General features: G+C 41.2%; 1 protein-coding gene across 1 annotated transcript in view; it reads right to left on the bottom strand.

Annotated features, from left to right (window-relative positions):
• Window positions 1-11,378: 11,378 nt before the first annotated feature.
• col7a1 (collagen, type VII, alpha 1) overlaps window positions 11,379-13,652 on the bottom strand; it is a 65,009-nt gene continuing 62,735 nt past the window's right edge. The window contains exon 119 of the mRNA XM_062400896.1: window positions 11,379-13,584. Within this exon, the coding sequence (XP_062256880.1) occupies window positions 13,553-13,584 (32 nt within the window). The 3' untranslated portion in view covers window positions 11,379-13,552. The remainder of the gene's footprint in view (window positions 13,585-13,652) is intronic.

Genomic DNA, 13,652 nt, shown 5'->3' on the forward strand with positions numbered 1-13,652 from the left:
GCGCACAATAAATACGGCTGTTCTCAAGCTGAATCACAGCTTGTAGTTCTTTAGCAAAGGTCTCCTTGAACCTGTTACACCTACAGCTGAAATTTCTGTCTGACCCGAGTATATAATAAAGCAAGGTGGTATAAATGCTGTCTACACAGCCTATGTCGGCCTATTTGTTGTCCATCCTGATCCTGATAATGCATTTTTCTTGGTGGCATCGATGTTAAAATTATAGTGATAGGGTGAATAGTGTGTTATGGTTAAAGCAAAACTTCACTGTTATGTCAGTCCAGTGATTGTGGGTCTAACAGCCAGCAGCTACTAGCTTAGCATAGCATAGTGATTGGAAGCATAGCATAGTGATTGGAAGAAAAGGCAGGCCCAGGACCGACAAACAGCTTTAAAATCTGCCTGGCAACACAACTAAAGTTCAATAATCAACACATTATATCTTTAAATCTAAAAATAAACTGTGAAACCAAATTATGGAAACAACAACTTCCTGAAGTCTAAACTACAAGACTGAACAGCTCCATAGTTGCAATAGCTCTGTAAAACTAAGTGCAAACTTGCAAGTGCAAACTTGAGAGCCGAACATCATAGCACAATGTGGGGGGAAAAAGTTTATTTCTAAATTTTAAAGGTGATCATTCAATAGGTTTATGTATCTTAAAGTTTAAATAGTGTAAAACTGACTGCTGTATTTTCCACAGGCTGACGTTGTTGCTATGTGTCATACCACGTAATGAAGTCATTGCTTGCGCAGAAAAAATTTGGAACCAGTTAACTTTAAGCTTTAGATGTGGAGCACAGAAATTAGTATAAAAGAACTGTAACTTATTGATTCTTGGAGAAACAGGCCATGAGCAGCACTTCACCATCTCAGCACCTTATTTTCTGCACACCACCTCCTCCTTTCACCGTGCCACACGTTTTACAGGACCACGAGGCCCCCCCCCCCCGAGCCCGCAGCCACCTGGAAATGTGAAAAATACTGTGAGTTGCCCTTACTACAGATCTTCAACCCATGTGAGAACAGTCACAAATGGTAAGCTAGTCAGGAGCATCTGCCAAACACCCACAAACCATGTGTCTGTGACACTTGTGCAAGCAAAAATAGAGAAGAACATCTAAACATGCACACAAAATACCAGAAAGCAAATATAAACACACATGGACATAACATCCACAGACAGCAGCCTCAATATGGGACATGTGCACGCGCTCAAACGCACAACATACTCAGTCGATATATATATGCCAAGACATACTCCGGTTTATAAATCAAATACAAGATCCCCATCAATGTAATCGAAAGGAAAATATAATCCATCATGATTTTCAGCACACCATCTTAAATATTATATCACAGCCTTGTGTACTCCACCATCACCTCATCTATTTTACTGCATTCCGATATTTCCTAAAATGAAGAAAAGAAGCCTGAATTTGCCTCAGGCAGCTGTGGCTTAAGAAGCAGCAGCTACAGTGAAGCACGAGCAGCCCAACATGTGACTGAGCGGACGGAGAGGCACTGTACGTACAGCTCCTTCTTCTGCAGAGGATTCTGCTGTGTCATATGTCAGTTTACACTGCCAAGGCAAAAAATAAATACCCCATTGATATTAAGATGTGACCTTTTTATCAGATGTGGCAGTGAAAAGTTTCACTGGGTCTGAAAGCCAGGTTGTCTACATTTGTCAACTTATCCAGAAGGAGGAGACAGACAGACCAGCAAACAAAGAGATGCTTCTAATTTTTGGTCTTTAATGTGCAAAGCAAAATCTGTATTGAGGCCACTTAGAGGGTACAGTTGTAATTGTATAAGAATGCAGCAGTAACATTAACAGAATAAAGTTATTATTTTAGGCTATGCGTCATTTCATGTGGGGGGAAATCAGTCCTTCGGCTGTGTGGAAATGAGGAATGAAGAGCATCTTGTTCACAACATATTAGTGTTTTTCACAAATAACCAAATACGTTATTTTGACACATCAGCAGCACATTATCCTAAGTGTCAGGACTTTGAAAAGATCGTGATAGAAACTGAGTTTTATTCTAAAGATAGAACCACACACTCTTGTAAGATTGTTGCCTCTGTAATGGAGGAGGAAATTTGGAGTTTGGAAGCAGTCGACCGCAGTGCTATCGCTGGTTAAATCCTGTGAATCAAGAGTTTGAGTCCTGCCTTTTCAAAATTTGTTCTCCTTTACTCTGGTGAAGTTACTTTGTTCCTTATTGAATTGTATCTTTATTCATTAAATATTATGATCTTATTCTCTTGATCCTTAGGAGGTAATTTTACTCGAATGCTCCAATCTTAAAAAAAACACAACCCCCTGATCTTGGAAGGTTTTTCTGCAAAGAAGAACATACAGTGACCTGCAGTTTCATCCCTGGAGAGAGATTTTCCCATCAGGCATAAATAAAACATCACATCAATCAGACTCGTGGATCCATCTCTGCTTTTTTTTCCACACAGTGTATATGAACTGTCTGTGTTCTCATTTCAGAACGATGTTGACATGGCACACTTATTTGAGCGATAACATACATTGGCCTGTGTATTTACTGTAGTCTCTGTGGTGCGGATTACTGAGTGCATCCCGGTGTCCTGTCTGACAGCAGGCCCGGTGGTGAGGGGTCCGTGTCTGTTTGGTGCAGCATCAAAGAACCTCTGGCAAACCTGAACACAAGTCAGGGCCCGAGGCTCAGCCTGGTGCCCGACATGCTGACCGGTCAGTTGCACGATTAGATGCACCCTCAACTAACCCTCTAAAAGTACTGACTACGGTCCGTGATATTTTAGGAAAGATACAAATTAGAGTGCTTTACAGATTAATGTAAGAAAAATCATTGAGAAAATCGACATAGAAAGATCAAAATAGAAAGAAGCAGACAGAATGCACATAAGCACAACTGTGACTTCAGCTGCTTAAATGCTCGAATCAGTTTGCTAAGATGCTCACATTGATAATAGCATGTTGGTGTATAACATTAGCTCTATTTGCGTATTAATAATAAGTAGCTGAAGCTTGAGCTGAAGTTTAAAAATACGAGTTTTTACCCAATGCACTTTATTCAGTTAGTAAATTCAATAGCTGAAAGAGACATCACAACAAGGTCAGATGCACACCCGTCAGCAAACCAATCGATGTCAACGCGTCCCAGTGTCCTAGGTCCTGATTTCCAGGTGTTGAAATCAGCTACATTGATTTTCTATGACAGCCTCAACACAGTGGTGAGTATCAACTTTATCTGTTATTTCCATTTAAAATGTAAAGAACAAAAACTAAACAATAGTGCTGCTGATACCTTAAATCACCATCTTTATTTTCCCAACATCTTAAATCTGGATTCAAAGCTCCTAGATTAAGATGTGTATCGTATATTTTGGGCAGCCGAGAGGTCGGTGATGGTGAAGTTGATGCTGAAGGAAGAATCTCCGTAGACCCAGAACTTGCTTGTATAGTTAAAGTTTATTACACCGAAGTCTCTACAGATCAGGACGGATTCTAGAAATTCGGAGACATTCACACGCCAATAGTGAAGCCTGCTTTGCAGGAGTTGAGCCCACATTATATAGAGGTTGCCTACGCCCATGACAACGTCCCACATCCCATGGTTGAGAGGTGCATGACTGCATGTGTCTGAGCGCATAACATGTAAATGAAATGGTATGTTCATAAAGACATGCCTCGTCTCTAATGATGAGGTCCCATGTTCTATACTCATCCATTAACAGGTCAGTGATCATTCCCTAGGGGAGAGAAATAAAGAGAAATACATGGAAGAACTACTGAGAATCTTAAGATGGGGGACGCATGCTTAAACATGTGATTCTGATACATACCCAGGTTAAAGGTAGCAGAATATACCACATGCGTTTTAAACAATTGAGGATAGGATTTGGATATTTCTAAGCACAGATAAATAATCATACCCAGCCCGGCCTGCTCCTGAATCTGACCGAAACATGCTGTGGAAACATTCACGTAGACGTGGCTCGACAGATGAACGTTTGAGGGAGAGAAAGACGACCAAGAGGGGTATAGAGAGAGGGGGGGAAAAGTGAGGGAAGAAAGGCAAGAAAGGAGAGGGAGCGGAGGAAGACAAAAGACATGAGTCCAGTCAATTAAAATCGTGCATTATGAAGGGGCTGAAACAAATTGACCTTTTACCAGTATAAAGAAGGGGAAGAAGGTCAGCTCACTAAATGCCACATGAGAAGTATATTTGCGAAAGAAAGAGACAGTCTGCTTTGCCCTCTCATTAGTGGACTCAGGAGGTAGCCCTGGACCTTCACAGTGGGTGTTATATTGAATGGTCGGCCACCTTTAGCTGGTATTTGGTAGTGGCTGTAAAGTATAATTTTCTCGATGCAGTATGCCCACTGCGGGTCCCCCGGCTGCTGCTGTTCAAATAAGTCTAATGGGCTGTGAAATGAGTTTTATCTCTGCACACAATATGGCTTCAGAACAATTCTGGACTATCAAGTCTCCCTAAAGGCTGGGCCAGGAAAATGTATTTTCGTTCTAAATTACATACAGTGCACCCATTACGAAAACACATTCACATACACCCTGCCTTAGTAAAGCAGTTACACATCTTGGCCAGCATGAGTACGGCACAGGTGTCTGTGTGCATTCACCTGTCAGCATGTCTGCAATGCATTAATCTGTATGCACGACTGTATGCATTCCTCTGGCTGCGTTCCTCTGGCTGCGTTCATCTGTATGCATTCACCTGTGCTTCTGCCATCAAAGTCCGTCAAGACATTTCTGGTTTGATCAAACCACAAAGGGACTGTTTGATGGATGGAAGATGAGATGAGAAGTGACCTGTCAATTCACCCCCTCCTCCCCTTTCCGCCCACAACCTTTTCCTACCTGACCCTTGCCCGTGTGGTCGGCTATCCCTGGGCGCTGTCTGACATCCCTGGTTCTGTCTCCTGCCAAGCTCCCATCCTGTTCTTCACCGACATGTACAAGCCTGTCACTTCCCTCCCATCCCCACTCAGCTGTATGCATGACTTCGCACAGCAGCAGCAGGGCCCTCCTGCACCTCACCTGCATGCACAAACATCATCATTCTCTTACAACTACTCTACCACTACAAACTGAGAGCTGTGCTTTCCTTTCTTTTATTTGAATACCTGAGCCTCACGGTGCCGTTTGAATCTGGATGAAGATATTACTCGGAGCTTGCCACAGATGATATGCTGAATACGAGCGATGGAGCCCTGGAGCCCACTAATCCAAACTGATAGACCTCACAGACGGCTTCCATACATCCATCAACAGAGACAAGGTGGGAATAATCTTCTGTCTCACCTTGCAGTCTGCTTGTGTCTTCACTAAATGACCATTTATCTGCATCACTGTCATCCCTTTCTCTCTTTGTGTTTAGGGCGTCATCATTACTGCTACTAAAACAGCTTTTTCCAACTAAAACCATCTCTGTCCACACAAGCGTTTTGGTTCTGTATACGTTTTAATCACCACCCATTCTAACACACAAATAACACACAATAACTCTGGACAAATTCCAATCAATCCAAAGGCAATTACTTAGTGTCAGCTAGTGTGCACAAGAGAGAAAAGTCATTTGGGTAATGATCCCTCAGGTCTGGAGCAACAGCACAGTTTGAGTCATTAAGGGAATGAATTGTTTAATTGAAGATGGTGTTTTGGGATAAGTGAAGCAGAATCAAAACCTGAGGACCGCTTTACTTAATGAAAATCAAAGCTGAGATATGAGCTCGAATCGTCAAGTGAGGACTGAGGTCAACAGATAGCGATCTGCACCATCTCTGAGAGAGCAGGCATGCTAGCTGCCCTGAGAGGCTACAGAGTAAAGTGTACGTAGTGACACAACGTAGTGCAGGGACTAAATCCTGCTGAAATGCGATGGCTGCTCATTGGTTCCTCCTTTTAGAGCCTACAGTTTATTTGTTGGTGTAGGTGTCTCTGATTTAAAGGGCAGCCGCATTAAATGGTATTATCTGGGCTTGTGCCACAGGGAGAAACCATTTACTGTTTTCAGGCATGAACTCCCTAGGAAATTGGCACTGAATATTTCCCAGAGTTTCACAAATGAGGAACGTAGCAGGAGGTTGTCTGGGTCAGATGCTTTATTAACAACAGGAATGTTTCCGGAACATTCTGTCAAGCGGTGGTGCCTGAGTAGTAAACTTAAACTTCTTAACCTCTTCAGACACTGTATATTCATACATTTGAACCCTGAATGTATCTGCTCCAGGTTTGATTCGCTTATCAAACGACCTTTACACTTATTTGAGTTAATGCATGTTTTTTTCATTACGCTAAAAGTTACTCTGCTATGAACAGGATCTATTATATTATGACCGAAAGCTCTGGAATCTTGTTGTCTCTTTCCAGGTTGACATCCTCGTTGCTGTCTTCTACATGTGTGGATCCTCTTTGTCATTCCGAAAATGTTTGTGTTCTTCCAGTTTTTTGCGTCTGTGGCATGTTGAAATTATCATTAACATGCCCACACACTTGCTGTGAATATTCCATAAAGTTCCTGTCGTATTGTCATATGGGCTCGCTATGACATTTTTTACATTTTACAAGGGAGCGGGCAGGAAAATTACTCCGAATTACTTGCGTTCTCAAAACTGCCGCTATGGACAATCAGTTAAATGGTGCACTTCAGTGCAAGTCTAAAAGCAGCTATATCCAGGTTCATTTTGCCAATGTTACACCACACTATCAGCGATACGTCTGGTCTGTGTTGCCCAAGTTCCAGCGAGCAGGAGGGGCCTCAAATGTCTCCTTTCCATCTACCCCCTCTCCTCTACAATAACTATTTTTCCACCACTCTCTGCTTCCTAGTCAGCTGCAAAATTACAGATTTGCTTACAGTCAAGTGAGGGAAGTGGATGCCTGGAGTGAAGAAAGATTGAGGGAGAGTGGCAAAAAAAGGGAAGGAGAGAGTAATGGCTGTACAGAGACCTGAGAAAGTCGAAAAAAGAATCTCGGGCCATCAGAAGTTGGAGCATAAGCAGAAATACATTGAATGACAGTAAGGAGAGATGAGAAATGGCATATGGTAATTTAGGCTCATGCGCCTCAGACGTCCCATGAGAGCCTTTTAATAGGGTGGAGGCATAGTGACACTCAGGTGGCCGTTGCTCATCACCGCCATAATGAAGAGAATATGCTAATAGCTGGCTCATCTGCTGGAGGGAAACATTTAAGAAAGCAAACAACACTGTCGCCGCCGTTTATGTTCATGATGGAGACAGTCAGGAGAGGAGACAGAGTGTTGAAGAGTCAGACAGAGTGAGTGAGAGAGGAGCTGTTGCATGATATTAGCAATAAGATTTAGACACATTTAATGTGCAACTAACCTCAGAGCCTATTGGCGACAGTCTAATGATGAATTTACCTCTGGGGGCCACAAGTAATATTTTGGGACTACCGGTAAAGTTGAAATCTTAGTCAAGGCTCCATCCAGTCACCATTCACCATTCATTGTTTACATTCCAGTTGGTTTCTTTTACAGATTCTTAACACAAACAGGAATACTTTGTCTAAGTGTTTATGGTCCAGGCGACATTTTCACAAATCTCTATTAATTGCTGTCTGTATTTGAATGTTAAAGCACGAGCAACCAAAGCCTGCTCAAACATGATTAGTCAAACTGGAAACCAGTAAGCTTCTGGCTGGCCCCAGCTGAATCTTGAGATCAATGCATGGCGAATGGCCCTCGGACTTTCAATTCACAGTTGTAATGATCTCTTTGGATCTTAAACAGTTTTTGAAACTCATCATTAAGCACAAATATTCCATGCATAAAAATCAGATAATACAGTCAGAAAAATGGACGTGATGGAGTGTAACACCCGTTTCTAATTGAAAGTGCTTTGTGTGAAATCGCTCCGCACATCCAGAGCCCAAATGCTTGGATCAATATACTGAATAAATGCTTCAACTCGCACAACTTTGAGAGTTTAAACGAAAGACTCAGAGGACAGAGAAAACTCCTGATGCCCTGTCAACACTCTCAAACTCCAGGAGATGAAATAGATAAACCTCGGGGTCAAAGCATTGAGGGGAATGTGCTGTCAACAGCACGCAAAAGCTTTATCAAGTAATCCTGCACTTCTTTTTTTTTTATCTCACAGAAAACTGTCTTGATGAACAAGTATATATATATTTATATATATATACACGTCAGAGCACATTCCCCTCAATATATATATACCTCAAAAGGACCCACCACACACGCTCCTGTGTTTTGCTTGATGAGCAAAATGTGCGAGCAAGTGATACGGATCATATGCTAATATGGCTGAGGGGGTAAAAGTGAGATTGAACACATTTCTAGCATGTTTCATTGCTATAGCAACAGCCTTTGTACTTGTGGAGGGAAGTGGGTGGCAGGAGAAAAAAAATAGCAAGAGTGAGAAGAGTGATGGAGAGAGAGAGAGAGAGAGAGAGAGAGAGAGAGAGAGAGAGAGAGAGAGAGACTTTGGCGCGCTCCTCTCTCTTGGTTCCACCAATCAAGCTCTCTGCCAACCCCAAGACCCGGGGGCTTTAAACAGTCAAGGTCACTGAAGAGGGAAAATGAACAACTCCTGAACATGTTCCTTCATATACCCTGCATCCAAGAAAGGAGATGAAGAGCAGTTCTGGCTCACACAGATAGAGGGAGCCACCATTGTACTCAGAGCGTGTTCATGATTGTCCTCCGCAAGACCCACTACTTACCAACAGAAGGCTGAGAGAGGCTCAGCAATACCCTTGAAGGGTCATGGTTGAAAAAGGGGGGGATTCAATCCTTGGTGTTCTTCATTTGGTGGGCTAACACTTACAATTTTATAGAAAGAACAATATTACCTGATATAATATCTATCTTTTCACATTTGAGAATATCAGATTTACAGCTTGGAACATGCCTCGTGTTGTATGCAAATACACATAATCTCAATAATACCCCCCCCCCCCGAGTTCAACGTTTATACCGGCAGTCCTCCTTTTATGGTGGGAAATACAACAAAATGGATATGGCCTGTATGGTGCATGCATGGACGCAGTGAGTCGTGCACTTAGTGCATATTAAATTACAATTCAGTTGTATCTCATTCAAACGCACATTAGCATAGGTCCGTGAAGGACAACCTTGAGTCACGGAATCAGAGTGTGTCTCTGTGTCAGTGTATTTAGCAAGAGAGCCCCCAGGAGCCCCAAATGTAGCAGAGTGAATATCAAATTAGATTAGGTTAATAAAGCTCCCCCGTCTCATAAAGACGCAAGTTTAGCAGTCTGTCTTTTGCATATATGAGCGCCCCCCCCCCCCCCCTTCCACACTTACAGCCACTGTCCTCCTATGTCCTTTCGAAGACTCGCAGGACTGCTCTAAAAGGCTTTGGTGCCTTGTGTAAAGCTGACTGGTTATGGCTACTGAAATCAGTGACGGCTGCTATTTTTAGAATGGGCAATATATCTCTAACACACGAGTCATGATGAAAAACACACACACGCACACACGCACACACACACACACACACACACACGCACACAAACACACACAAACACACACACACACACACACACACACACACACACAAACACACACCCACACACACACACACACACACACACACACACAAGGAATTGAGCAGACTGAGGGTAAACCAATTAAGAGAGTTTGTAAGAAACATGTGAATTCATAAAAGCCTTTAGGAACCAGGGGAGATATATTAGGTTTGCAATCGTCTGCCAGTCATGTCAAGTTCTTCCGATTGGGTTAAGAACAACGGTTCATTACATGAGTCGGTCTGGATGATGAAGCGACAGAGCTTTACATCCTACACAGGTACTGTAAGACTCCATGCTGTGGAACCACAGGGTGCTGATGTTTTGTAATGAAGCGTTCAAGTGTATTCCCAAAACAGAATCTATTTATAGAGAGCCTTAACTGTCTCAAAATAAATATATCTAATTTAGCAATACCAAGCTGCAATTACAGTACTGGATAAATTATGTACTTAGAGTCCGGGGATGGTTTTTCATGGTAAATTCTAAATGCTCATGCTTCTAGCTTGTAGTTGAAAGCAGAGTACAATAGTAAGGGAAATATAGTGCGTTATTCCAATACATTTATGGGGAAATTAAATCAGATTAGAACTTTAACCAAAAATACATGACCAGCTTCAAAAAATATTTAGCATTGTTAAAAATCCCACCATCCGCATATATAAAATATTCAAATAGATTTATATGTATATTAACATAACACTTTGAGCGGTGTCATTCTGTGCTTTTCTTCTCGATAGCTAAAGTCAGCAGGTAAATTATTTAGATATTTCTTCCACTACTGGTTACACCATACTGTTTTCATCCAGTTTAACAGTTTCGGGTACGGCCCTCTTCACTTAGCATGACAACAATGCACATAAACAAGAACTGGAACAGACCTGAATCCTGTCACACTTAGCTCCTGTGACTGAATGACAACAAACCCCTGCAGCCAGGTTCTACGATCTGGTGGAGAGCCATCCCAGAGGATTGAAGACTGGTGGTTGTTACAATTTAAAGTTTAATTAAATCTTTAACCATATTCAACACGGAGAACCTGAACAAAAACAACACCAGCCTTCACATAAAGTGCCAGCATTATTTAAAAAATCCGTAGTGTGAGTGGTGGAAGTTAAGTGTGACACTGCAGCAGTTTGCACTGTGGCCCGTCTTTGCTCATCACCTGTGCCGTTCGAGGCCTTTCTCCTCTGTTTATCTTTACATCCACAGACACTGTCAGCGCATTGTGATCCTGTCCAAAACACAGTGTGCATGATTTGTTAGAGCTGTCATGGAGGCTCCCAGCACAATAAAGTGCTGACTGAGCTACCTTTCTGAAATGAAGTCAGGTGGAGGAAGAGGAGGAAAGATGTCAAGGAAGCGGTTTGAGGCCTGTTGACGTGTGAGGAAGTGGATATGGAGTCAGTGTGTGTCCCACCAGGGGAATCAAGTGGGGGCAGAGAGCATAGAAAAACCAGAGGGAGGAGGACTCATGGCCAACAAGCAGAAAATCCTCTCATTAATAGAATCTGCAGATGAAATTAGAACATCTATATCAGTCACACACACATGCACGTACAAACGCACGTACCCACACTTGACAGTATCTCCTCATCTTCTCCATTAACCCCTTGTGTCATGATTTCCATAAATTGGAATATCCCATTCTTTGTAAGCACTTAAAGATCATATCAAGAAAGATTACGAAATAAACTAAATAAATCGCAGACATTATCGTTCGTTCTTATCGTCATAATCAAAATACTGGGCCGGCTGCAAAAGCACCATGTGCAGATGACAGAACACACCAACTGTATTTTTATTCAAACATTTGGTTTATTAAAAATGCTTATTAAAGTTTCATAATACTTAAGAGACAAAATGATTTGTACCACACAAAAACTTGTTCCATTTCCAATAAACAGTATAAAAATACATTTTAAAATAGCACCTTTTCTCTGGCAGGTAAACATGCAGTCATGGTCAGATATGCAACTTCCCCCCAAATAATAAAACCATTATGTACAAAGACAGCCTAAGAATATTGTGCTTGATTCTTCATATTTAATACAAATGATAAAACTATATCCAGCGTAATAACCCAGTATATTTGTGCAATAATAGTTGTAATTGTGTGGAGAAGTGAGGGGAGTTATTTCTGACATTAGAGGTTCTGAAGTTTAAGTTTCTGCCCTTGTTAAAATAGATGACTTAATGTTAGAGGTGTCTCATGGAGTGGGGAGCATCTGGTTGGATTTTCTATCTGAGTCTACCTGATAAGAACAGATTAGCCGGAAGGACTTCAAACTCTGTTGGGTGTGCGATGCAGTGGGCTGCAGTTAGGTGGTCCTGCTCGAGGTTACTTCCTGTTAAAATTCTTCTTTTCTCACCAAAGAAGCGATTGAATTGTATAAAATATTTAGTTATTTGCTCATTTATTGTCGTCAGGATTACATGAATGTATCTGAACAGATTTCTACTTGCTGGAAGGAGTTTATTAACATCTTCAACAGTTTCTAACCAAACATTGAGATATGCACTGTGCCGAGTGTTCTAGTTTGTATTTAGATTTGTATGCAGTGTATACATGTCATTATTCGGGTTCTTGTTCTTTAAATAACCTTGTGGAAATGTCGGTTTGGTTTTGAATCAACTCTGCATGATTTCCTCATTTATTCTGTGTTTTTTCATTTCTTACTGCAATTCTCATTCATACAACTGGGCTTTGTCTTTAGAGCATTTATCTAACCTAACTGACTGAAATGTCATAATTTAATGAGTGAAAAACACACACAACTCAGCCCACGTTGCTACAGTAAATATAATAATTACAATAAACACAACATCCTTATTAACAACCGGTTCGATAACTTCATGGAAGGTACAGCTTGTCATTTATTATAATTTCCTGTTTGTTGTATTTCATTAAGTGTGGCTTAAGTGTCTACTTGTGTTCCTCTTTGCTAAACAGCTTTCATGTGTTTGACTGCAATCACGGTTGCTTTAGACTTTCTCCTTCCTTCCCGACACATTAATTCAGGCGACAGCTCTAAAGATCATGATTACAAAGACGGCAACACAGCTGAGTCATAGCAAGTTGAATTCTAATTAGCAGTATCTTTCAGCGTTAATGGAGATCTGATCATCACCCACTTTATAAGGGTTTTCTTTAAGGTGCCAAGAAGCACTGAGGGAGAAAAGGGCCCAGACTGTTGCGGCTTTTGTCAATGACTCAAATCATCAGGACACAAACTGTACACAAGACACTAATAAATACCAAACAATGGAAGACTGAGTTCAGATTTTTTACAAGGTTACGTCTTTGGTTTCATTTAAGTGGGAAGGAGAGGGTGGAAACAGAGATATGCATGTATTGTTTTACCAAATTATATTTTTTATTAACGCAATGGATGGTCGTGTTTAACTTTCATTCACATGTTTGGCGCATTGGTTCTTTTAGGACTTTTTTGTGTGTTTTTACTTAATGGGGTCGCCTGTCTCTGGCCTGGTTATTTTTGGGTCAAATTGGGATCCCATGATTTAAACACCTAATGACAATGTGCAGACTCACAGATGAGCACCATGACATTTACCAAACTTGTTTTTACTAAAGCAACATTGTATTAAAGTGTAAAAGGTGAGTCAGGTGATCAGTCTTCTCCATGTCTGCATGTATATGTGCAACATTAAACTAAAGCAATGAAGTATGTCAATACTGCTTAGGATAAATCAGGGATTAAAATTGTTTTTGTAATATTCAGTGTGCAAATATTCTCTTTTACAACTACACAAAAAACCTAACAAACACTGTTTTGCATAGTTTCGAGAAAATAAACTGAGGAGGCTCTCTGGTATCTCCTCTCAACCCAGGTGGAAGTTTGGTTGGGTTTAAAGAAACAATAAATAAACAAAAACAAATCTTGACCATTGGCATAGGACAAAGTAATGATCTATAAAAGACATATAAAGCTATATAAACATTCCTGTGGCTGAGGGAGAAGTGGCCACAATCACCGTGCAGTCTTCAAGGGACGAGGATCACCTGCACAACACATCCTTTGTTAGAATGCATACATTCAGTACCTCACAAAAACTAGAGTGAGTGAGTGA

Source organism: Platichthys flesus, chromosome 2 (genome assembly GCF_949316205.1).
Source record: "Platichthys flesus chromosome 2, fPlaFle2.1, whole genome shotgun sequence".
NCBI classification, from domain to species: Eukaryota; Metazoa; Chordata; class Actinopteri; order Pleuronectiformes; family Pleuronectidae; genus Platichthys; species Platichthys flesus.